The sequence below is a fragment of the Salmo trutta genome, chromosome 29 (genome assembly GCF_901001165.1).
Source record: "Salmo trutta chromosome 29, fSalTru1.1, whole genome shotgun sequence".
Lineage (NCBI taxonomy): Eukaryota > Metazoa > Chordata > Actinopteri > Salmoniformes > Salmonidae > Salmo > Salmo trutta.
In genome coordinates this window covers 43,093,082-43,118,750 of record NC_042985.1, presented here as the reverse complement: position 1 = coordinate 43,118,750, position 25,669 = coordinate 43,093,082, and the positions used below count along the sequence as shown (strand labels likewise).

At 40.5% G+C, this 25,669-nt stretch overlaps 1 protein-coding gene across 2 annotated transcripts in view; it reads right to left on the bottom strand.

The window, feature by feature from the left end:
• Positions 1-368: 368 nt before the first annotated feature.
• Positions 369-25,669, bottom strand: part of LOC115167650 (phosphatidylinositol 3-kinase regulatory subunit alpha) — a 44,605-nt gene continuing 19,304 nt past the window's right edge. Inside the window, exons 1-16 of one of the 2 annotated variants that reach the window (XM_029722258.1) lie at positions 25,278-25,487; positions 24,093-24,689; positions 23,391-23,483; positions 23,202-23,276; positions 22,351-22,467; positions 21,913-22,114; positions 20,427-20,509; positions 7,201-7,306; positions 6,957-7,055; positions 5,652-5,832; positions 5,331-5,456; positions 5,106-5,248; positions 2,414-2,590; positions 2,240-2,314; positions 1,921-2,091; positions 369-1,273 (exon numbers count right to left, since the gene is read on the bottom strand). In XM_029722258.1, the coding sequence (XP_029578118.1) occupies positions 1,084-1,273; positions 1,921-2,091; positions 2,240-2,314; positions 2,414-2,590; positions 5,106-5,248; positions 5,331-5,456; positions 5,652-5,832; positions 6,957-7,055; positions 7,201-7,306; positions 20,427-20,509; positions 21,913-22,114; positions 22,351-22,467; positions 23,202-23,276; positions 23,391-23,483; positions 24,093-24,420 (2,166 nt within the window). In that variant the 5' untranslated portion in view covers positions 24,421-24,689; positions 25,278-25,487 and the 3' untranslated portion in view covers positions 369-1,083. Of the gene's footprint in view, positions 1,274-1,920; positions 2,092-2,239; positions 2,315-2,413; positions 2,591-5,105; positions 5,249-5,330; positions 5,457-5,651; positions 5,833-6,956; positions 7,056-7,200; positions 7,307-20,426; positions 20,510-21,912; positions 22,115-22,350; positions 22,468-23,201; positions 23,277-23,390; positions 23,484-24,092; positions 24,690-25,277; positions 25,488-25,669 lie in introns of those variants that run through there. The other variant, XM_029722259.1, reaches the window with a different exon arrangement.

Sequence of the window (25,669 nt, the reverse complement as noted above, 5' to 3'; positions counted from 1 at the left end):
CAAGTGAAGCTGGCTGAGAGAATGTCAAGAGTGTGCAAAGCTGTCAATAAGGCAAAGGGTGGCTACTTTGACGTATCTAAAATGTATTTTAGATTCTTTAAAAAAATAATGTTATTACATGATTCCATGTGTTATTTCATAATTTTGATATCTTCCCTATTATTCTACAGAAAACAGTCAAAATAAAGAATGAGTAGGTGTCCACATTTTTGACTGGTACTGTGTGTGTGTGTGTGTGTGTGTGTGTGTGTGTGTGTGTGTGTGTGTGTGTGTATATATATATATATATATATATATATATATATATATATATATATATATATATATATATATATATATATATATATATATATATATATATATATGTATTTTTTTTGAATACATTTAAAATTACTCTAATGTGAATGCTTTTAACATTTTACAGACAAAGTGTAAACCAAAGTCTTGTGTGTAGAAGTAGAGAATGAAAAATGTCCCACACCATGTCGAGCTAATAGGTAGCCTACATTGATGGCCAATAATCATAAAAAAAAAAAAAATTATAGCATAACAAAAACTTACACTTGACAGTGTCAGGATGTTGAATGAAGATTTTGGTATTGGAAGCCAAACATTTCAGTTAAATGCGAACACTGAAAATGCAGTTTCCCAGATACAGATTAAGCCGGGTCCGAGACTAAAAAGCAATTTCAATGGAGACTCTCCATTGACCATGCATTTTAGCCCAGGACCAGGCTTAATCTGTGTCTGAAAAACCCGTCTTAAAATGTCACATGCTGCTTTAAGTCTCTCCTCCTTTTTTCAATTAGTAGGCTTGACTGCACATACCATGCTCACTCACACATACGTAATCATGGCTATCCAAAGGAAAAAGCTAAAAATAAATTTAAAAAAGTTTAAAACGAGGACCATAAAGGGAAGGACTCCGTCCTCCATCTCCTGATTTTTGAAATTTCCAATATGTCAAACACAATATGTCAAAAATGTTTCACTTTTTTAATTGATACCATCCTAGGCATTTGCATTTCCAAAGAAGTCGTCTTGATTGTCCATCATGAAGTCCAAGTCCTCACCATGAGTTCATCACCGCCTCTTCTGTGTGTAAACTGGGTAGGCGAGCGTGACATTTAAAGAATCATTGTGCTGTACGAGTGACGTGTGGTGGTAGTGCAGGACTAGTTCTTTTAGGGAGCCATACAGGTTATACGGCTCTGCAAATCCATAGCCCGTATGACTCTTGTTGATAACACAATGCTTCACCTCACCCTCCACACTGCAAAGAAAGGCATTTTAAATTAGAATACATCAAGTTCAGAATACATCCAAATTCCATGTATGGACTATTTTACATGGTTCCGAAAATAACGAATGGCCTGGTTTTGTTACGTTGTCAACTTGATCATTTAGAAACACACCAAGGTCAACTTTTCCTTCTTCCTTCAGTCTCCCTCAATATGTAGCATGAGGTTAATCAGTTTATTATGAATATGATCTAGCATGACAATTCTAATCAATATGCTAATCACGTTGCCAATACACACTCAATACTAATGCTGCAAATTAACATCATAAAATCTGTCAACATGTTAACACTGAATAATCGGATCTCATTAAATAAGATTGATTAACTCTATGAAAAATGAGTGTTTAGGTCTTAAAATATCATGACACTAAACTCAAATCATGTGTCTTCATATGGAAATGTTTTCAGGGTGATTAGGTAGCCTAAAAATCTGTCGCTATGCCCTTGAGCAAGGCACTTAACCCTAATTGCAACAGCAGTGCTATACAATAGTGACCCTTGCCGTGACCCCACTCCTTGCGGGTGTCTCACGGGGGAGTTGGGATATGCAAAAAAAAAAACTTCCATTAACAGGACAAATATAAGCACCCCGCAAACTTGTATTATTAGATACATACACAACACTGCAGGCGTAGCAGCCAGCTTTGCTACTGTCCCGGACCAGGAATGTTCCGTCCCTCTTCCCCCGGAGCAGAGCTTCTGCCTGTAGCCGGTTGATGTTGCCTAGCCTCCACGAACGTTCATCATGATGTGGGAGGTCCTCATCATCTTCAACCATTGAGTACTCACTGCAATACAATAATCACATTAGTTTTATACGACACTAACTTCTGTTTGAATTACTCCTTTAAAAAGAAACATGCAAAAGGAGTCAAAACTTTGAAGTGGATCTTTAAAGAACAATCCAAAGTAAAAGCGTGGGAAATGGATACTTACTCCTCTGGGTTTTCATTCTTGATACCCAACCATTCATTCAGCTTCTTCTGCCTCACTCCCTTTTGTGTCAGCCACCTACCATAAGAAAATAAAAAAGGTTTAATGTCAGTCATTTAGTAACGGGACATAATAGACAAGATATTTGATAACAGCAAAGACTGGGTCTATACTTACATTAGGTATTGGTCTCTGGTCTTGCGGAGCTGAATCAGATCAGGTTTGATGCTGTTCATCTTCTTATCGATCTCCCTGTAATCTGCTGCTTGCTTTTTCAGATCATCCTCCAGGTGCCGTTTGCTGTCCACAATCTCACTTATTCTCGATTTCAGTTTGTCGTAGTTTCCCATGATTCTAGGAGAAACAATTCTTGTCAAAAATATATCACCTATTGTCAATATATGAGACAGCTGTTGTACTTCAATAAGAATGGCACATTTGGCTTCTCCAACAGTGAAGTAGTAGTTGTGGCATCAACAAAACCCCAGTGATTCTGTGGGTATACAAACTTCTACTTTACTATTACCATTAGTGATGCACCGATATTACATTTTTGGCCAATAGCCGATATTATCCTTGCCAAAAAAAACTATACCGATAACTGATATTTAAAAATGTAGCGGCCTTTTAAGGATTCTAGTAGTTAAAATAGTTCACACACACACACACACACACACACACACGCACACGCACACGCACACGCACACGCACACGCAGCGGTCTAAGGCACTGCATCTCAGGGAAAGAGGAGTCACTACATTGCTGGTCATAAAAAAAAAGCTAGCTAGCTAGCTCATGGATGCAAACAATGTTCTTCCCCCAAAACATAGCAAAAAGACAATATGTTTCAGTAGCTATAGTTGGCTGGCTAACTATATAGCTAGGTGTCACCATTTAAAATAACCCTAATTTATAAGACAGTTCTTATTTGATTAATGGTGGTCGGACCCATCTATGTGAAGCTAGACACAATAGTGAACTTTGCAGTTAGCCTTCAAAATAAAAGTATGTCATTGACAGTTATGCAAATGAATACAAATAGTAGAATTATTCCATAATTGAATAAATCATGCTAAACAAGGTTGGAATGTTATATAAAACCAACTAAAGACAATTTGTTAATTTGACAAAAATCTGTTGAAATCACACAATGTATTTTACTTTAGAATTGCATTGGGGGAGGGGCATACTTATTTCACTGTACAGTATTACCTATGGATTGTGGATCAACGGCATGGGGTATCAGTCTACTCAGGGACACCCAGAGAACATTAGTGTCGTAGCTCTTATTGCGGGACTCTGAAACAACTGAATTGAGACATTTGTCGTCAACCTATAAATATTGAACACTATTCCCGAGAAAAACCATACTGCGTGGATATTTTGGAGTCCGATAACTGAGGATGTTGGGAAAAAATAGCTTGGGTATTGAGTAGACTAATAACCCATTTCATTGATCCCCAATCCTTACGTAAAGCTGTACAATATGAATGTCAATACATGCAATAGGCAGACTGGGGAGGTGATTTCACAGTCACAGTCCCGCGATAAGAGCTACAACGCTAATATTTGTGTAAACTCTTCAGTTGTGTTCTGTGGGTGTCACCGAGTAGACTGAGACTGATTTTATTGCTTCACAATCCAACCTTGTTTAACATTATCTAGTCTAAATATGGAATGATTCCACCAATTGTAACCTTCAGCATCACTTTCAAAGGAGGTACTTTTATTTTGAAGGCAAACCGCAAATTCCACTATTGTGCCTAGCTTAACAACACATAACCCGGTCCCGTCGAGCCTCGCTAGCCAGATGAAGCTAGCTGGCTGCTTATAACATTAACTTTGGGCAACAGGGTTAAGTAGCTGGCTGGCTATTTATTTCATGAACTAAGGTTCAATTTCAATAGGTTAACAACAAGTGGCTACCTAGCTAATACTTACAAGGATTCCTAAATCATTGCTAAGAATAATGAAAATGACTGAAGTTTCGACTGGTCATTGTTTTCAGGCTGGTTGTATTGGTGCTAGCTAGGTACCAAGCTAAAGCTAGCTAGCTACCCCAGAAGTTGCGGTCGAACAAATAATGCTTTATTACCAACGCGGTGTTTGCTTGTTTGCAGACTTTTTGGACAGCTTTGACAGTGCTACTGATAGTAGGGTGGCGCTTGGCTTGCACGTGCAAATTCAGAACACACAACATTCTATAATAGAACTGCTTTTTGGCGTGTCAAATTAAAAGCTTATTTAACTCATCAAATAGTGTTACTGTCAAATAGTGTTATTTGACACGCAAAAGACCCAAATGGCATTCCATAGTATGTTGTGAAGCTAATAGCAGTGACGCTATTACTGTGTAACTCCGGTAGGGCAACATCTGAAAAATAGCGCACTTGGTAGTGTGTGCCGGTGCTCGACCAGTCGCGAAAGCCAACATCACCCACGACAGAGAACGGTTGATTGTCAAGGGCAATGAATTCCATCATCTTGGCGTTAATGCATTTCGCCTTTGAGTTGTCTCGCTGAAATTTTCTTACTCTTGCAAATGACTGCTCAAATTGAACTTGTTGGAAGCATGCACTTAGTATTTTTCTGCTTTTGTTCTGTGTAGCGCTGTATTTTTTGTGGCGTCATTACATCATCTACTTACGTTATATTGGTGTGCACGTCAGCTTTGACATCGGTTTTGCACATCGGCGTTAAACTAGACATCGGGCCGATGCTGGCATTTTTAGCTAATGGCGGCCGATTCTGATACGCTCACCGATACATCCCTAACAGATATTAACCACTTTATCATAGAACTGAACTGTGATTTGTGTTAGCTACATCTTTGGTTGAAAAGATAAAAATGTATAATTTTCATTATTACCTTTGGATTTCTTTATCATTACCCTCTCTCCTGAACTTTTCAATGTACTCCTTGCTATAGCGCTCTTGGGTTTGGCACTGCTCCTCAAAGATCTTAATGGTTTCATTGAATGCCTCAATGGCTGTTCTCTTCATTTGAATTTCCTGAGGAAAACAAAGAACCGGAGGTTGGATACAGTACAATCAGAAACAATTCAATCACAATTGAATGACAATAGCAATTCACCTGTGATGTTCTTGTATACTCCTCGTACAGACGATCGTACTCTCGGTTCTTCTCCTGGAACTGCAGGTGGTACTCCTGCAGCCTTTTACCGACAGCTTCAATGTTGTCCTCTTTAACAACCTGGTCCTGCAGGAGACAACAAAGCAGTTAGAGGAACAAATCTCATTCGGTCATCTGGCAAAAAAAGTTCTGGGTGACACTCAAATGCCGGATATGAAAATGAAGCACTGACTGTGCTCATAGAATAATCAGACCAAGGGATCTCTTATCTTCGAATATGTGTAGCTTCCATTTGTGTTTGAATTGTGGAGGCACCCTTACCTGCTGGAGCCTTGACACTGGGTAAAGCAGTCTCACGTCCAGCTTTGGGTTGTACTGGGCTAAGGACTCGTGTCTGTAGTGATTGATGAGCTCAACCACCGAGTTGAATGTCAGTGGGTCTGAGAAGCCGTATTTCCCATCCCGATGGAATATTTTGATCAGTTTGTTATTTCCTCCTTTCCTATGAGCGAGATCAAAAAGGGAAGTTTGAAAATGTCCATGTGTCTTTAGGCTAGGGTTTCATTTTAAATTTACCGGACATTTGAGAAATATACCGGACCCATATGCATTGTGTGATTAGGGCGTCCACCAACGGTGCTCAGAATGACAGAAATCACATTTAGATTATGGTAATTCATCTTAACAGAACATGCAACTCTAGGATGCAACAGTGTGCGTCCTCCTAACCAAATTCTGATGCGCACTTTGAAGACGTTAGAATAACTGCCACTTTTCCTCAGCCAACAAGACGAGTTACAAACAGCAAAATCACTAGCCTATGTCAATCTACTATTCCCCATAGTAGAAAAGTTTACCTATTCTCTTGGTCAGTTTGCAGTTCTAGCCTATTCCAAACAGACTCAGACAGTTGTGGGATCCCTAATTTATACAACCAGTTTAGCTACATAAAAAAAATGTTAGAAAGCAAATCAGGCTGATGCAACAGATCAGAACGTTCAAAGCAAGGTAAAACATGCCTCATAATATGAAGCAAAACAATAATGATTAAAACAATTAAGTTTGTTTTTAAAATGCATACTGCCCCTAGCTCATTGCAAAGTGGTGTGACACGCTGAAGCCTGCCTACCCTTGCCTGTGCACTTGAATGGCAAAATGGGAAGCGTACGTCAATGACCAGTTGAAAAATAAGTTTGCTATTTTTAAAAACAGTTTTGATAGCCACGATTTAACATGCGACTGCGTTTAAAATTGATGCGCATTGATGGAGGTTATAAAAGCACGTTTCACTCCAGCAGAAAGGAACGAGCTGTAGTAGCAGCTCTCGTGCTCTTTATCTGTATGCTGCCAATTTAATCCCACTCAATTATGCAAACTAACTTACAGACAGATAAGCATGACTGGTCAAATGTCTTTCCATCGACTGGTATTTCCATCAATTAATAGGCTAAAAAGCATAATTTTGCTAAGGAATTTTTTCTTTTCTTATGGACAATTTTATTTATTGGCTTTTCAATTATTTTATTTAAAAATCGGCTATTACCGGTTAACAGAAACCCTGCATTAGACAGAGCAGGATATTAAGAGTTCCATATTAATTTAGCAGCCATGCGATTCACAACGTACCTCAGAGTCAGTGTGTAGTCTCCATGCATTTTGGTGGATGCATCTCGGACCAGAAACGTACCATCAGCTGTGTCTCTCAGCTTCTCATTCACCTCCTCCCTACAAGAAAACGAAGGGTTATGCTACAGTTTCTTCAAATCCAATAGGACTCATTATCAAACTGGAAACCAAGAGACTTCCATCACAAGACACTGACCATTCATTCATTATTAATTGAATTATCATTAAGATCATCAGGGCTTGCCTTGAGATGTCTCCCCAGTACCACTCCCCGTCTTGCAAGGCCATGTTGTTGTTGAACCCGTTGTTTGGAACTGGGGTAGTGGCCTTTGGTGGTTTCGGGGGCAAAGCTGCGGCAAGAAGAGAGAATGAAGCTGTCAATTTGCAGTCTCACAGTGCATAACTTACCTTTTCTGAACTTGTGAAATTTAAGTTGACTTCATCAAGTGAGTGAGGAGGATAGTTATAAGCTATGAGAAACAGGCTTAAATTCCCCCAAAAATTGCAACGGTTCATAACAATATGAGTGTAATGGCTCAAAACTAATACCTACATGTAGGCTATTGTTTGGTTTATTTGTGTCAACTACTGCATTACCAGTTAAGTAGCTACACTTTGTTGCATTAACATAATGACCAGAGAGAAAAAAAGAGTGGAAATGTGTTATTTGGCCACGTTTTAATGTAACAATATCAACATATTATGATGACAGACTAAATAAATCAAAAACTGAGAAAATGAGGCCTGAAAGCAAAGATATTAAATCCAAAAAGAAGTACGCCTCTGTACACCATAACTACTCCTGTGTGTAATAGTAGTACTTCGCTGCAGTTCATCTGATCTGCCGAGCTATCAATGTAACATAGCCTAATCATCACAATGCACATCCATATAGAAATACCCACAATGAAAATATGTTATACAGCCTAATGGTAACATCTCACACAAAAAAATTATGTAGCAAACAGGAAAATGCTCTTCCAGAGGCGGCGCTCCTAGTGGCTGGGGATTTTAATGCAGGGTAACTTAAATCCGTTTTACCTCATTTCTACCAATGTGCAACCAGAGGGGGGAAAAAAAGTAACTCTAGATGACCTTTACTCCACACACAGAGATGCGTACAAAGCTCTCCCTCACCCTCCATTTGGCAAATCTGACCATAATTCCATCCTCCTGATTCCTGCTTACAAGCTAAAATTAAAGCTGGAAGCACCAGTGACTCGGTCAATAAAAAAAGTGGTCAGATGAAGCAGATGACCAACTAAGCTACAGGACTGTTTTGCTAGCACAGACTGGAATATGTTCCGGGATTCTTCCGATGGCATTGAGGAGTACACCACATCAGTCACCGGCTTCATCAATAAGTGCATCGATGACGTTGTCCCCACAGTGACCGTACGTACATAACCCAACCAGAAGCCATGGATTACAGGTAACATCCGTACTGAGCTAAAGGGTAGAGCTGCCGCTTTCAATGAGCGGGACTCTAACCCGTAAGCTTATTAGAAATCCCGCTATGCCCTCCGACGAACCATTAAACAAGCAAAGCATCAATACAGGACTAAGATTGAATTGTACAACACCAGCTCCGACGCTCGTCGGATGTGGCAGGGCTTGCAAACTATTACAGACTACAAAATAAAGCACAGCCGCGAACTGCCCAGTGACACGAGCTACCAGACGAGCTAAATTACTTCTATGCTCGCTTCGAAGCAAGTAACACTGAAACATGCATGAGAGCATCACCTGTTCCGGACGACTGTGGGATTGGATTACGCTCTCCATAGCCGATGTGAGTAAGACCTTTAAAACTCTTGAGGATCCGCCCCTTTTTTCCAATTTTCGCCTAAAATGACATACCCAAATCTAACTGCCTGTAGCTCAGGACCTGAAGCAAGGATATGCATATTCTTGGTACCATTTCAAAGCAAACACAGAAGTTTGTGGAAATGTGAAAGGAATGTAGGAGAATATAACACAATAGATCTGGTAAAAGATAATACAAAGAAAAAAACCAACCGTTCTTTTGTATTTTTTTGTACCATCATCTTTGAAATGCCATAATGTATTATTCCAGCCCAGCTGCAATTTAGATTTTGGCCACTAGATGGCAGCAGTGTATGTGCAAAGTTGTAGACTGATCCAATGAACCATTGCATTTCTGTTCAAAATGTATCAAGACTGCCCAAATGTGCCTAATTTGTTTATTAATAACTTTGTTCAAAACTGTGCACTCTCCTCAAACAATAGCATGGTATTCTTTCACTGTAATAGCTACTGTAAATTGTACAGTGCAGTTAGATTAACAAGAATTTAAGCTTTCTGACAATATCAGATATGTCTATGTCCTGGGAAATGTTCTTGTTACTTACAACCGTATGCTAATCACATTAGCCTACGTTAGCTCAACCGTCCCGTGGAAGGGACAGGTCAACATTCACAAGGTTGTAAGGCCAGACGGATAACCAGGATGTGTACTCCGAGCATGCGTTGACCAAATGGCAAGTGTCTTCACTGACATTTTCAACCTCCCTGTCTGAGTCTGTAATACCAACATGTTTTAAGCAGACCACCATATTGCCTGTGCCCAAGAACACTAAGGTAACCTGCGTAAATGACTACCGACCCATAGCACTCACGTCTGTAGCCATGAAGTGCTTTGAAAGGCTGGTCATGGCTCACATCAACACTATTATCCCAGAAACCCTAGACGCACTCCAATTCGCATACCGTCCCAACAGATCCACAGATGATGCACTCTCTATTGCACTCCACACTGCCCTTTCACACCTGGACAAAAGGAACACCTATGCGAGAATGCTATTCATTGACTACAGCTCAGCGTTCAACACCATATTGATGAGCTTTGAGGGCACTAAGCTAAGGACCCTGGGACTAAACACCTTCCTTTGCAACTGGATCCTGGACTTCCTGACGGGCCGCCCCCAGGTGGTAAGGGTAGGTAACAACACCTCCGCCACACTGATCCTCAACACGGGGGCCCCTTAGGGGTGCGTGCTCAGTCCCCTCCTGTACTCCCAGTTAATTCATGACTGCCTGGCCAGGCACGACTCCAACACCATCATAAAGTTTGCCGATGACACAACAGTGGTTGACTTGGAGCCTCAACTCGGGACTCGACTGATGACTTGAAATTATCTGGTCAGATTTTGTAAAGTTGTCACTCATTGTGGCACAGAGTCTCCGTGGATTACTGGTGTTCTAAAATGGCGGAAGGGAGGGTGGTGCAGCAGGTGCCGCATTGCCTACGAATGCTGTTATTTTATCTAAAACATCAGGTGTACGCCGACCCCAGCTAAGTAACTCATGCAAAGATTTAAAGCGCAATTATGTGTTTTATCTCCAGTACATTGCCATGATTGTCAGTTTTGTAGCTGCTCTACTGATAATCTCAGTGCGTCCTTGCTGGGATGACACAATCAATCTACTGGCAGAGAATATCAACACCAAACACATTGGTTCAACATTCCATGGGAACGGACAGTACACAGCATACCATAATGTTCTGAATAATGGCCAAGTCTACCTCGCTCCCTATTCCACTGAACCGCTTAGGCATAACAAACACAAGTCCAACATTTATCGGAAACTGTTAACCTCTCTTGGGCAGGTGGGACGCTAGCACAGCTCACACTATTCAACAGCCAGTGAAAAATCAGAGCGCCAAATTCAAAACCACAAAATGTCATAATTCAAAGTTCTCAAACATACAACTATTTTACACCATTTTAAAGATACACGTCTCCTTAAATGTAGCCACGTTGTCCGATTTCAAAAATGCTTTACGGCGAAAGCATAAAGTTAGATTATGTTAGGACAGTTCCAACACAAGAAAAACCACACAGCCATTTTCCTAGCAAGGACAGGCGTCACAAATACCAGAAATTCAGCTACAATTATGGACCAACCTTTGACGATCTTCATCAGATGACACTCCTAGGACATCATGTTACACAATACATGCATTTTTTGTTCGATCAAGTTGATATTTATATCCAAAAAGAGCCTTTTACATTGGCGCGTGATGTTCCGAAAATATTTTGCCTCCAATACTGCCGGTGAATCAGCACAACAATTTACAAAAATACTCATCATAAACGTTGATAAAATATTAAACTGTTATTCAAAGAATTATAGATGAACATCTCCTTTATGCAACCGCTGTGACAGATTTCAAAAAAGCTTCACGGGGAAAGCACACTTTGCAATAATCTGAGTACTGCGCTCAGAAAAATACAACAGGCAATACCCGTCATTTTGGAGTCATCTAAAATCATAAATAGCATTACAAATATTCACTTACCTTTGATGATCTTCATCAGAAGGCACTTCCAGGAATCCCAGGTCCACAATAAATGTTGTTTTGTTCGATAAAGTCCATAATTTATGTCCAAATAACTCCTTGTTGTTTCCGCGTTCAGTAAGCTACTCCAAGTGTAGGAAGCACGGCCAAAATGTCATGACAAAAAGTTATATTTACGTTCGTTCAAACATGTCAAACGTTGTATAGCATCAATCTTTAGGGCTTTTAACTTAGAACTTCAATAATATTCCAACCGGACGATTCCAGTGTCTTGAAAAATGTTTTGTAACACAGGTAACTCTCACGTGAACGCCTGCCAATGAACTAATTTGCTTTCCTGAGTCAACAACTTCCAACTTCCTCTGTTCGCTCTCTGTTCATCATAGACCCATCAAACAACTTTCTAAAGACTGTTGACATCTAGTGGAAGCCTTAGGAAGTGCACAATGAACCCTAAGTCACTGTGTTCGATAGGCAATGACTTGAAAGGACTACAAGCACCAGACTTCCCACTTCATGGTTAGATTTTTCTCAGGTTTTTGCCTGCCATATGAGTTCTGTTATACTCACAGACACCATTCAAACAGTTTTAGAAACGTCAGTGTTTTCTATCCAAATCTACCGTACTTTCCGGACTATAAGCCGCAACTTTTTTCCCACGCTTTGAACCTTGCGGCTTAAACAATGACGCGGCTAATATATGGATTTATCCCGCTTTCAAAACATTTTTCAAAAAAAAAAACATTCTGTGACGTGCTCAGTTTTTTGGCGGCATGAAGCTTTCATTAGACCAATGAAATTGCCGAACGGGTTAAGGTCAAACAACTTTTTTGTTTACTGTTTAGATGAAATCGAGCGCTCTCAAACTTCCCATCATTCTGATTACGGTAGTCATTTTGTCTCCCTCATCATGGCAAAGACACAGAGAAATCCATATGATGCAGCTTTCAAGTTGAAGGCGATTGATCTGGCTGTTGGAAAAGGAAATAGAGCTGCTGCACGGGAGCTTGGTCTTAATGAGTCGATGACAAGACGTTGGAAACAGCAGCGTGAGGAATTGACTCAGTGCAAAAAGACAACTAAAGCTTACTGCAAATTTTTTATTTTTGTTACAAGCCGTGTTTCGTTAAAGCCTATTTATTTTTGTTACAAGCCGTGTTTCGTTAAAGCCTGTGTAAAGTTAATTTGTTTCAATGTACCGGTAGGCACCTGCGGCTTATAGACATGTGCGGCTTATTTATGTTCAAAATAATATATTTTTTAAAATTCAGTGGGTGCAGCTTATATTCAGGTGCGCTCAATAGTCCGGAAATTACGGTACAAATAATATGCATATTCTAGTTCCTGGGCCCGAGTAGTATGCCGTTTAATTTGGGTACGTTTTTCATCCGGCCGTGAAAATACTGCCCCCTACCCTAGAGAAGTTAAACTACCTGTTCACTACCCTCCTGCTCTCCGGGGATGTGCAACTCAATCCTGGGCCTAACATCACAGAGCCAGCGATACTCACCGGAGTGGAAAGCAGTGGATGGCCTTGTCCACTGATCGTCGCCGCTACAGAAGTGGGTGAGTACTATGGTCCCATGGTTTCACTCGACTCCAGGATGGAATTTGACTCTTCAAACATACCCAAGTCGCTATATGCAATCCCTGACTCTGTTTCTGGTATGCGAGCTGTTCTAATTAGTTCCCCACATCCAGTGCAAGCGGGAGGGATAGTTAATTGCGCTACTGAACTGCCCCTAATCAAAAACGGCCTAAACCCAGCCGTCAGAAAACACAGAAAATGTAACTTTTTTCAACGTGTCAATCACTCTCGAGTCATCTGGGACCCACGAGCTAAGCCCAAGGGACTACTAGGGGGGCATTTGAACATTCGTAGTGTCATTCCAAAAACTAATCAAATTCAACATCTTCTCACAGACTCCAACCTTGACTTCCTCTGCCTTTCAGAGACATGGCTCCATAAAAACTCTCCATATGCTGCTTTGATTGTGCCTGGCTACAATGTTTTCAGGAGACAGGATTGAAGGAAGAGGGGGTGTGATGATTTACATTAAAGAACATATCTGATGTAAACAAATTGAGTGGTCATGTGATAATGAACTAGAATGTATTGGCCTGAACGTTACACTGTCTCCTCAAATGTCTTTCACCTTTATTGGAATGTATAGACCACCTTCCACCAAAAGTGTGTTTTTTCGATAAGTTTAATAACATGCTTAGGGATTGTGATTTTGGGAAAAAGGTCATCTTAAATGGGAGATTTTAACATTAATTATGAAGACAAGTCTTGTAGGAAAACCCTCAAACGGATCACTAATACCTTTGACCTTACACAGCTAGTTAAAGGGCCAACCAGGCTGACTTGCTGCTCTGAAACACATTGATTTGGGCTATCTGATCATAATCAGACACTTATAGCCAGAAAGCTTTCTAAGAACAGGTTTAACCTCTCTATTGTTAGAAAGCCGGATCAACTAAGAATACCTAAGAGTGAATTAAATTATTTTGAAAACGCAATTAAGGGAATTAACTGGAATGATCTGTCCTATACCGATGTGGAAGCTGATAGAAAAACCTATCCACAATCCAGACTGACTACAATAAATGGTTTCCTAAAAAAAATCTAATCCAAACCTGGCCAAAAGAGCACTCTTCCTTGGCTAAATGGAGAAATCTGGAAATTGATGGAAGAACGAGATTATGCTCTAAAAACAGCCCTAAAATCCAAATTAGAGCATGACAGACGTGTTGAGAAATAAGGTGATGAAAGAAATCACAGGCCAAGGCAAACATTTTTATTAACATAATTGGTGAAGCAAAGGGAAATTCTAAATTGATCTGGGAAAATCTAAAAAAGTCTACAGGGAAAGACCATAGTAACACTGCAAAAAGACTATAAATCATAGTGAATAACAATCTAACACAGGATGCAGTCGAAATAGCAATAGCCTTCAATTCCTACTTTATTGACTGTCAGGGTACTGACACAGAAACCCTCCACTGGTTTCTTGGGCTCAGTGCTAGTAAATGACGCTCAACCTGTCTTCATCATAAGGGAGGTTTCTGAGTCAAAGGTGAACAAGGTGATTAGCTCACTAAAGAAATCTAAAGCCAAAGATGTGTTTGGGCTGGACTCTACCTTTCTTAAAAACTACAAAGAGTTACTCATTGGCCCCATTACTAAGGTCACCAACACATCTATTGGTCTGGGGGTGTTTCCAAGGGTATAGAAGTTGGCCATAATAACGACCATCTTTAAAATCGGGTGACCCTGCTGACATGAGTAACTACAGGCCCATTAGAATAAAAAAAGTTTGTTTTAAGTGTGTAGCAGAACAACTGATTGCCCACCTCAACAACAGCCCCTTCACATTACACTCCATGCAGTTTGGCTTCAGAGCGAAACACTCCACAGAAACGGCCAACTGCTTTCTTCTGGAAAATGTGAAGTCCAAGATGGACAAAGGGGGCATTGTTGGGGCTGTGTTTCTGGACCTAAGGAAGGCTTTGATTAGAGGTCGACCGATTAATCGGAATGGCCGATTTATTAGGGCCGATTTCAAGTTTTCATAACAATCGGTAATCGGTATTTTTGTCCACCGATTTGCCGTTAAAAAAAATATTTACACCTTTATTTAACTAGGTAAGTCAGATTAAAAACACATTCTTATTATTTACAATGACGGCCTAGAAACGGGGGTTAACTGCCTTGTTCAGGGGGGATTCGTTTTTGCAACCTTCGGTTACCAGTCCAACGCTCTAACCACCTGCCTTACATTGCACTCCACAAGGATTAACAGGCTGACTACCTGTAACGCGAGGGCAGCAAGAAGCAAAGGTAAGTTGCTAGCTAGCATTAGACTTATAAAAAACTATCAATCTTAACATAATCACTAGTTAACTACACAATGGTTGATGATATTACTAGTTTATCTAACGTGTCCTGCGTTGCATATGATCGATGCGGTGCCTGTTAATTTTCATTGAATCACAGCCTACTTCGACAAACGGGTGTTGATTTAACAAGCGCATTTGCGAAAAAAGTACTGTCGTTGCACCAATGTACCTAACCATAAACATCAATGCCGAACAGGAATATTTAGACTTAGTCACCCGTTAGATAAAATACGGAACGGTTCCGTATGTCACTGAAATATATATTTTTTTTTGAGATGATAGTTTCCAGATTCGACCATATTAATGACCCAAGGCTCGTATTTCTGTGTTTATTATATTATAATTAAGTCTATGATTTGATAGAGCAGTCTGACTGAGCGGTGGTAGGCAGCAGCAGGCTCGTAAGCATTCATTCAAACAGCCCTTCGCTGTGCTTCAAGCATTGCGCTGTTTATGACTTCAACCTGGGTGGGTATAATTTGTGGAACGTTCCAACAGGAATCTATTCCAAAAACTTTGTAAATAACAAGGTTTCCAAAAAACAACGCATACACAGTTGTATAGCGGCAGAATAAGATACCGGGTAGGGAGTGGTCTATTTCATAGCGTTTTTCACTCATCACGTTTATTCCGAAAAATGTCTGTCCTCACATGTCTGTTTGCCTATGGACAAACATTAAGAATAAGCTACGTGGTGAGTTGATGCCTATTCGGCAGCTAGTTAGCTAGGTTTGTATGCGTTGCTACTTTGTATGCGTTGTTGGTTGGCAACCTTTTACTTTACGTTTTTTTGGAACAGATTCCTGTTGGAACGTTCCACAAATTATACCTACCCCTTCAAGCCTATCAACTCCCAAGATATATAAATAAATATAAATATATATATAATGACAATTACAACAATACTGAATGAACACTTATTTTAACTTAATATAATACAGCAATAGTCAATTTAGCCTCAAATAAAACAAAATGTTGGAGAAGAAAGTAAAAGTGCAATATGTGCCATGTAAGAAAGCTAATGTTTAACTGCCTTGCTCAGAACATGGGAACATATGAAAGCTAGTGGTTCCTTAATATAATACTAGTGGTTCCTTAATATAATATATATATATATATATAAATAAATAAATAAAATAATAATAAAAAACTAAAATCGTCCGATTAATCGGTAGCGGCTTTTTTGGCCTGCCAATAATCGGTATCGGCGTTGAAAAATCATAATCGGTTGACCTCTACTTTTGACACTCAACCATGAGATTCTCATCACAAAATTGTCCAAGTTCAACTTTTCCCCCGATGCCTTGAGATGGATTAAATCATACCTTGAAGGCAGAACTCAGTGTCAGAGTGAGCACTGAGCTGTCGCCCACTCTTAGCTATGATGTGGGCGTGTCCCAAGGGTCAATACTGGGGCCCCTCCTGTTCAGCCTGTACATTAATGATCTGCCTTCTGTCTGTACTGGGTCTGAAGTTCAAATGTATGCAGATGATAGTGATATATGTGCATGCAAAGAGCAAACAAGCTGCACAAGAACTCACTACTGTAATGGTCCAGGTTACAAAGTGGCTCAGTGACTCGTGTTTGCATCTCAATGTGAAAAAAAACTGTCTGCATGTTCTTCACAAAGAGGGCAACAGATGATACTGAGCCAGATGTCTATGTGTCAGGGGAGAAGCTTCAGGTGGTATCTGATTTTAAGTACCTTGGCATCATACTTGATTCTAACCTCTCTTTTAAAATGCAGGTGAAATAGGTAATTCAAATAACCAAATTGAGCCTAGCTAATTTCCGATTTATACGAAATTGTTTGTTTGACTACAGAGGTAGCAAAACTGTACTTCAAATCTATGATACTCCCCCACTTAACATACTGCTTGACTAGTTGGGCCCAAGCTTGCTGTACAACATTAAAACCCATTCAGTCTGTCTACAAACAGGCTCTCAAAGTGCTTGATAGGAAGCCCAATAGCCATCATCACTGTTACATCCTCAGAAAGCATGAGCTCCTGAGTTGGGAAAATCTTGTGCAATACACTGACGCATGTCTTGTATTCAAGATCCTAAAAGGCCTGGCTCCCCCTCCACTCAGTATTTTTGTAAACAGAAAACCCAAACATACGGCAGCAGAGCCACAAGGTCTGCCATGAGAGGTGACTGTATAGTTCCCTTAAGGAAAAGCACCTTTAGTAAATCCACTTTCTCTGTGAGAGCTTCCCATGTCTGGAATACACTGCCATCAGACAAACATAACTGCACCACCTATCACACCTTCACAAAAAAACATGAAGACATCGCTAAAGGTCAATTAGATTTGTGAACATAATCCCTAGCTGTGTATTGCCGCTTTCCATGTTGTCTAGCTTGTGAGGTGTGGAAACACTTTGTTGCTTTTATGAATTTTGTCTTGTTGCTTTTGTGCTATGTTGCTCTGTCTGTATGCCATGTCTTGCTTGTCCTATGTTGCTCTGCGTGTGCTCACTGCTCATTGATTGTCTGTACTGTAATTATTTTTAATAACCTGCCCAGGGACTGCGGTTGAAAATTAGCAGGCTGGCTAAAACCAGCACTTTTACTGAAACGTTGATTAATGTGCACTGTCCCTGTAAAAATAAAACAAACTCAAACTCTCCACACAGCCAGAGACAGTAGCCACAGCATCTCCATAGCAAAAAAAACATGGAACAGATTCGCTAGTAAAAACGCACACTCGGCCCTCTGATCGGACCAGCTAACTGTCAATCAACACAGGTCAGGTGAGCTAGCGAAGAGTTTGCTGATTTGCTGTAGATATATAGGATTGGGTGCAGTGCAAATGTCAAAATGTAGGGAGAGAGGATTGCCATAAGAAATAAATATGATGCTCAAACAATTATTTGGTGATCAAGAATATTAACTGTTTACCTACCAGCAATTGGGAATCAAGTAACAATTACTAGCATAGGCCTACTGGTCTTTTGGTATGTCAAAATCGCTTTAAATTTATCATTTTCCTCATGAAGGTTGCATTTGGAATTTGTTATTAAAATGAATGATTAGCCTACTGTGGCAAAGACGCTCCCCTTGAGCTCTCCAAACTTTCGCCAGTGGAGAGCGATTTGTTCGCTTGTTGACATTTTTGCTGTTGCTTTCACACATTTAAATGTGGCAAATAAACTGCCCAAAAAAATAAAGGGAACACTTAAACAACACATCCTAGATCTGAATGAAATAAATATCTTAAGTACTTTTTTCTTTACACAGTTGAATGGGCTGACAACAAAATCACACAAAAATAATCAATGGAAATCCAATTTATCAACCCATGGAGGTCTGGATTTAGAGTCACACTCAAAATTAAAGTGGAAAACCACACTACAGGCTGATCCAACTTTGATGTAATGTCCTTAAAACAAGTCAAAATGAGGCTCAGTAGTGTGTGGCCTCCACGTGCCTGTATGACCTCCCTACAACGCCTGGGCATGCTCCTGATGAGGTGGCGGATGGTCTCCTGAGGGATCTCCTCCCAGACCTGGACTAAAGCATCCGCCAACTTCTGGACAGTCTGTATTGCAACGTGGCGTTGGTGGATGGAGTGAGACATGATGTCCCAGATGTGCTCAATTGGATTCAGGTCTGGGGAACGGGCGGGCCAGTCCATAGCATCAATGCCTTCCTCTTGCAGGAACTGCTGACACACTCCAGCCACATGAGGTCTAGCATTGTCTTGCATTAGGAGGAACCCAGGGCCAACCGCACCAGCATATGGTCTCACAAGGGGTCTGAGGATCTCATCTCGGTACCTAATGGCAGTCAGGCTACCTCTGGCGAGCACATGGAGGCTGTGCGGCCCCCCAAAGAAATGCCACCCCACACCATGACTGACCCACCGCCAAACCGGTCATGCTGGAGGATGTTGCAGGCAGCAGAACGTTCTCCACGGCGTCTCCAGACTCTGTCACATGTGCTCAGTGTGAACCTGCTTTCATCTGTGGAGCACAGGGCGCCAGTCGCGAATTTGCCAATCTTGGTGTTCTCTGGCAAATGCCAAACGTCCTGCACGGTGTTGGGCTGTAAGCACAACCCCCACCTGTGGACGTCGGGCCCTCAATACCACCCTCATGGAGTCTGTTTCTGACCGTTTGAGCAGACACATGCACATTTGTGGCCTGCTGGAGGTCATTTTGCAGGGCTCTGGCAGTGCTTCTCCTGCTCCTCCTTGCACAAAGGCGGAGGTAGCGGTCCTGCTGCTGGGTTGTTGGCCTCCTACAGCCTCCTCCACGTCTCCTGATGTACTGGCCTGTCTCCTGGTAGCGCCTCCATGCTCTGGACACTACGCTGACAGACACAGCAAACCTTCTTGCCACAGCTCGCATTGATGTGCCATCCTGGATGCGCTGCACTACCTGAGCCACTTGTGTGGGTTGTAGACTCCGTCTCATGCTACCACTAGAGTGAAAGCACTGCCAGCATTCAAAAGTGACCAAAACATCAGCCAGGAAGCATAGGAACTGAGAAGTGGTCTGTGGTCCCCACCTGCAGAACCACTCCTTTATTGGGGGTGTCTTGCTAATTGCCTATAATTTCCACCTGTTGTCTATTCCATTTGCACAACAGCATGTGAAATTTATTGTCAATCAGTGTTGCTTCCTAAGTGGACAGTTTGATTTCACAGAAGTGAGATTGACTTGGAGTTACATTGTGTTTAAGTGTTCCCTTTATTTTCTTGAGCAGTGTATATATTCCATCTAATCCTACAACAATTGGTAGCGTTTCATCATTCCATCCCGTACCAATTATTGCAAAACTTGGACATCTCTTTCATACGATATATTTTCTTACCCTCTGAGTGGGTGGTACGTTTATTGTGCACATGAACGCTTGCAAAACTCATAAGGTAGAAGTTCTGTTCATTTAATTTAAATGTATGGTTTCTTTGTTCATATTTCCCAGGTAGTCAGAGTTCTGTGTGTGTCCTATGTCTGTCATTCTGGGTGTGCATAATAGGAACGCTTACGCCTCAGCATAGAAATACGCTACAAGGACTGCGCATCAAGCTTCGGAGTCAGCATGTTGAATAAGAGAAAATAAATTGTTCTATGTATGAATGGTGATGATAATAATAATTATTAAGTCGAATGTACCAATGGATGTGGAAATTGCCTTTTACATTGTAGAACCAGTTTAACGGTTGTTAGTTCAGCAGACATTAAAATCACATTCAATTCCAAATATGAAACATAAAAAATATGACTTGTATTACCTGGAGCAGCCTGGGTTTCACTCAATTCACTGTTCACCAAGATCTCTAGAATCTTGATAAGGGAATCCAGGCTGGCCTCACAGCTGAGAGATAGGAAATGGTTACATTTATTATCTGCTGCATCCTTAGTTCATTGACCTGTCAAAGGCTTTCGATACTGTTGATCACTCACTGCTAATTCAGAGGCTTTCCTCAACTGGTCTAGACCAGGATGCATGTAACTGGTTTAAAAATTACTTGACAGATATTACTCAATGTATATCTACTGATGGTGTTAAATCTGGCTTCCTGGATATTACGAAAGGTGTGCCGCAGGGGTCGATTCTGGGTCCTGTAGTTTTTACCGTTTACATTAACAATATCGACTTGTCTGGAAAAAGTTGTAACCTGTACTTGTATACCGATTATACTTTTGTATATGCCATTGCCCCCACGGTTGACCAGGCACTATCTGAATTACAGTCTTCCTTCAATGTATTACAGAAAAACTTTATTGACCTGAAATTAGTTCTGAAAGCAGGTAATTCTAGAGAGCATAAAAATACATTTGATGATTTAAGCATATGTACTTTAGATGGGGTCCATATTGATCGTGTCCTTGTTTACAAATATCTGTTCATCTGGATAGATGAAAATCTGTCTTAAATAGCATGTTGATGAGTTAGTTTAGAAGCTGAGAATAAAAATGGGCTTCTTCTATAGAAATAAGTCCTGCCTCTCGCTGAATTGTAGAAAACAGATTATTCAGTCGACGTTCCAATCGGTTCTAGACTATGGAGACATCTACATATGGATGCAGCTGCCACTTCATTAAAGCCGTTAGATGCAAATTATCATGCGCTTTATTACGGGCAACAATTGTTGTACTCATCACTGCATTCTCTACCAGAAAGTTGGTTGGCCCTCTGATGTCACGTAGATTGATACATTACTGTGTTTTCATTTATAAAGCCCTTTTGCAAAAAGTCCCACTGTACCTAACATCATTACTAAACTTCAGACATACAAGTTACCACACCTGGTCTTAGGGATGTTTAACTCTGGAAATTCCTTTGGTTTTCTTCCACCTTATTTGTGGAACAATCTTCAAAATGTTCTTATTATATGATGTTCTCGTGCCTCTAGGCCAATTCAGAAAGATGATTGAGGCTCTTATTACGGATTAATATGTTTGTTGTTTATGACTGTGTTTTCTCTTTCTGCTTGCATTTATATTTTGATGTGTGTAATTTATGTAATTCATGGCTCATCTGTAAAAGAGACCTTGGTATCAGTATGACTCCTTGATCAAATAAAGGTTAAATAAAATTGGTATGTGTATTTAAACACACAAAAAACAATCTGTTCACATTCTACAGTTACTGTGAGTGTTACTGTCTCTATGACATGTTGTTCTTATACTGCCCTCGTACATAAAAGCATTCCTGTCAGCATAATTGCCCCTTGTGGGATAAATAAAGTATTTCAATTGTAATTGTATACTGACCTTGCTGGTTGAAGCCTGAAAAGCACAGGGCTAAAGATCTCTGCCAAATCTCTGACACAGAGTTGGTTTTTGCTGGTGTTCTGAGAAATTCGGCAGAAATGTTTGATGAGGCAGTAGAACGTGAGGCAGTATTGGGGCGGATGGGTAGGTGAGCTGGCTATTCTGCGCAACAACTGGGCACAGTCCTTTGGATCCTTTACCTCTGTGAGCATGAAAAGAAGAAACAGTCACACAAGGTAAAGATTAAATCAATGACAACCACTATTCAAATGTACTGCACAACATTGCCCTGGAAAACTTGCCACAACATACTATAACTTTATTTGTATGGTGAGCCACATAAAACCGGCTTGCGGGCCGGATTTGGTCCGTGGGCCGCTTCTTGAGCATACATTTGGTTTGAGGGATTCTATTAGTTTTATATCTATCAGGTCTTACCCTGCGCTGCATGAATCATCTCACTTTGGAGAGAGGTGGGAACAACTGGATTAGGCAAATCCTGCAGGTATCTCCAAAGGCCATCACATAGCGACTGTAGGTCCAAAGGCTCCAAATCTATAAATGCATCAACAAACTTAGTAGATGGTAGAGATGAACGCAACAAATTACAGTTACAACAATCACTTGGTCAAGAAAATCATATTTCTAAAGAACTATTAAAAATGGGAGAAGTAGTATGGTGGAAAAATTGCAAGATTATGTTATAATACTTTTATTGCATCAAATGGCTGTTTTATGCAACAGAATAGAGTATTCTGTTATTAACTATTGTGTGTTCTACTGAGGATGGGCCTCTGGGAGATAACACTGACAGGAGATTTACAATGTCTTTGGGTGATAAAACCTAAAGAGCATTCCAGAGTTAATGTTTCTGTTCTATACGGGGCCAGACACTGGTCTCTATACAATGAAAACTGTTGACACAGCAGATACTGTCTGCTATGTATTATAGGCATCTTTCATACAAATCTTAACCTTGTGACCCATTCTATATCTGTTATTCGTCATGTAGGTTGGAAGGGGTGTATCTTGGCTATAAAATACCTTTGTACTTTTGTCTCGGGGCTCTCAACGTATCATCTGAGCGTAAATCGTCAACCAGCCATCATTATCGTAGAGCACTCAATCGATTCACTTTATATGTGTGCGTTGTATTGACCTGCTCCCTTATTAATAAGTGATTAAAGATTTAGTTTAAGTATAACTGACTTGTGTGATAAGTTTGTCTCTCCTCATTTGATAGTAAAGAAATGAACCACCACATTAGGCACAATCTGCCACTCACTCACCACAGTCAGTGAACTGTCTCATATCCAGCCCACCAGCTGCTGTGAAAGTTCTATAAAGGGTTGGACATTCCAAACCTGCAGGACAGAAAATAGGATCAGGAGGTGGATTTGATTAACCATTTCAATGTAATTTCAAAACATTCACCATCGTTAACCACTCCCATGCACCAGGCCACGGTCTCTTCTTACCTTTGCCTTCTATTGCCTCCAAAAGCTTGACCAGGATGGGTGATGCAGTCTCTGGAGGAGCAAACTGTTCAGGCAGATCTGGCAACATGAAGCCTGCACAACAGAAAGATGACGTACCTGAAACTTTCTAAACTGCTACCGGACAGTTGATTGTTACCTGATAACAAAACACCCATCTTGCTCACCTTTCCTTTATAGGCATTCAATTAAAATGAATAATTCTTTATTTATTTTTACACACAGCAATGGTTGTGTCACATCTAACAAGCCTGCACAGATATTCATTTTCCTTGCGGAGTTACGGCACTGTTGTAGGTATAGGCCTGCCTTACAGTAAATTATTAGCATCAGATCACAGTTACACACAAGCATTTCCTGTTTGCCCCTAAAGCTTCCTTTGTAAAAGCTTATGATGCACTCTAATCCTCCACATCAGCGTTTTCATAGATCCGTATTCAGCACATCTGCAGCTCAGTGCTTAATACTAGTTGTAACCAACTCAAACTGATGAAACAGCAAGCCAAGGAAGAGCTGAAACACAAACTAGAGCCTGAAATTCATGTCTATGCACAATAACATTCATAATCAACAGTGCAAAAAGATTGGTCACAGTAATTTAAAATCAAAATTGGTTGTACAGTACTTTAAAATCGACAAGATAAAAACATCATCAGCAATGTAACCTTATGTACAACTACTCACCCTCTGATTCTGAATCTGTCCTGGCTAGATCTGATGTGGAAGGAAGAGGCCTAGGTGGCCTTGGTTTTGGTGTTGGTGGTGAAATTATTTTTCTTCCCACAAACTCAACGTAAGTCCCGGGGAAGTCACCTTTTTCATGAGTTGTCTCATTGAATCCTGGCAGCCACCCAATCTCATCTGGTTTTTCTTCAGCCCAATTAGGGCAGCCTAGGGCCAGCAGAGCACCCTTGCTCACCACAAGTATATCACCTACATGCAAATCAATGTCCTCCTCCCTCTCCTTTTTATAGTCATACAGTGCTCTGTATTGGTATCCTTCTGAAGTCATCTTGATATATGATATCTGTTTCCCAATACACAATTTAAGACCAATAAGATTTGGCCCGAGGTTAAAAATTGACTATATTCTTTCTAACGCATGTTTCCTCCATCTCCATTTTATGCAGATCTTCTTCCCCCCCAAAAGTATGCAGATTCAGCACCTCCAAATGTTAATGTTAAGGTTCTGTCCTGTTTTTCAACACACCCTCGTTATGCTTCATGCAATACAATCCCATCAAAGGCATCGGCATCTGTAGTCCCATGAAAGCATCTGTCCTGGATGGAGACAAAATGTATATTCAGAAATCAAAATTGAAGAACTGTGGTAGCTAGATTGTTGAAATCATTTGTTGGTTTACAAGCTAACGTTTTCAATGATTTCAAAATCACCAACAAAACGGTGATTGTCTATGAATAAGAAACGTTAATATCTAGCTAAAGTTACTGTATACTTGAAACTATATAAGTTCCACATTGCTTTATCCAATGTCTTTGTTCGTGACATAGCTATTAGCTTGGACATACTGTACTAGCTATACACCAATAGTCTAGCTGGGGATTGGGGAGAAGGGAAGTAGCTAACGTTACTAGCTAGCCGGGTAGCTACGTCTATTAATACACATCCACAAATCCGGGTGCACACACCATCCAAAGGACAAACGCAAAAGTAATTTAAAAATACAAATGATAAAAACATTTAGATTAAAGAAGCCATGCCACTCGTTGTGTAGCTAGTTCGTATGTAACATTATTAGCTAACGTTAACTGGCATACACAGGCCCGTGAAAATGTGGGACCTCCACTGCCTCGGATCAGATTTGGCAGATGGCTACTTTAGCTAGCTAACGTTAGTTGAATAGCTACCTTATTGTTATTTTCCTCAGAAAAAATCTTCAGAAAAAACAAAGATCAGATTTCATTGGGAAGTGCAGGATAGACGCGGTCTCCAAACTATGCGACATAGCTAGCTATGATATCGAAAATGCATCCGGGTGCAGTAACAGCTAGTAGCAAACCGCAGTGCAGCTAGTTAGCCGGTCGTCACTAGTTAACACAGCCACAAAGTCAGGGTTTATGACCGAGGTAAAAAGTAGTGGATATTCTGTTCTCTCAACAATAGCTATTGAACCAAGCATGCCATGACAATGAAGATATTCTGAATAAGGGGAGGATTGACAAAAATCCAAAACTTTTTAAGAGACATTTCATTGTATATTGTATTTTTTGTTGTTGCTTTCAATCTTCCATAGCTCTTA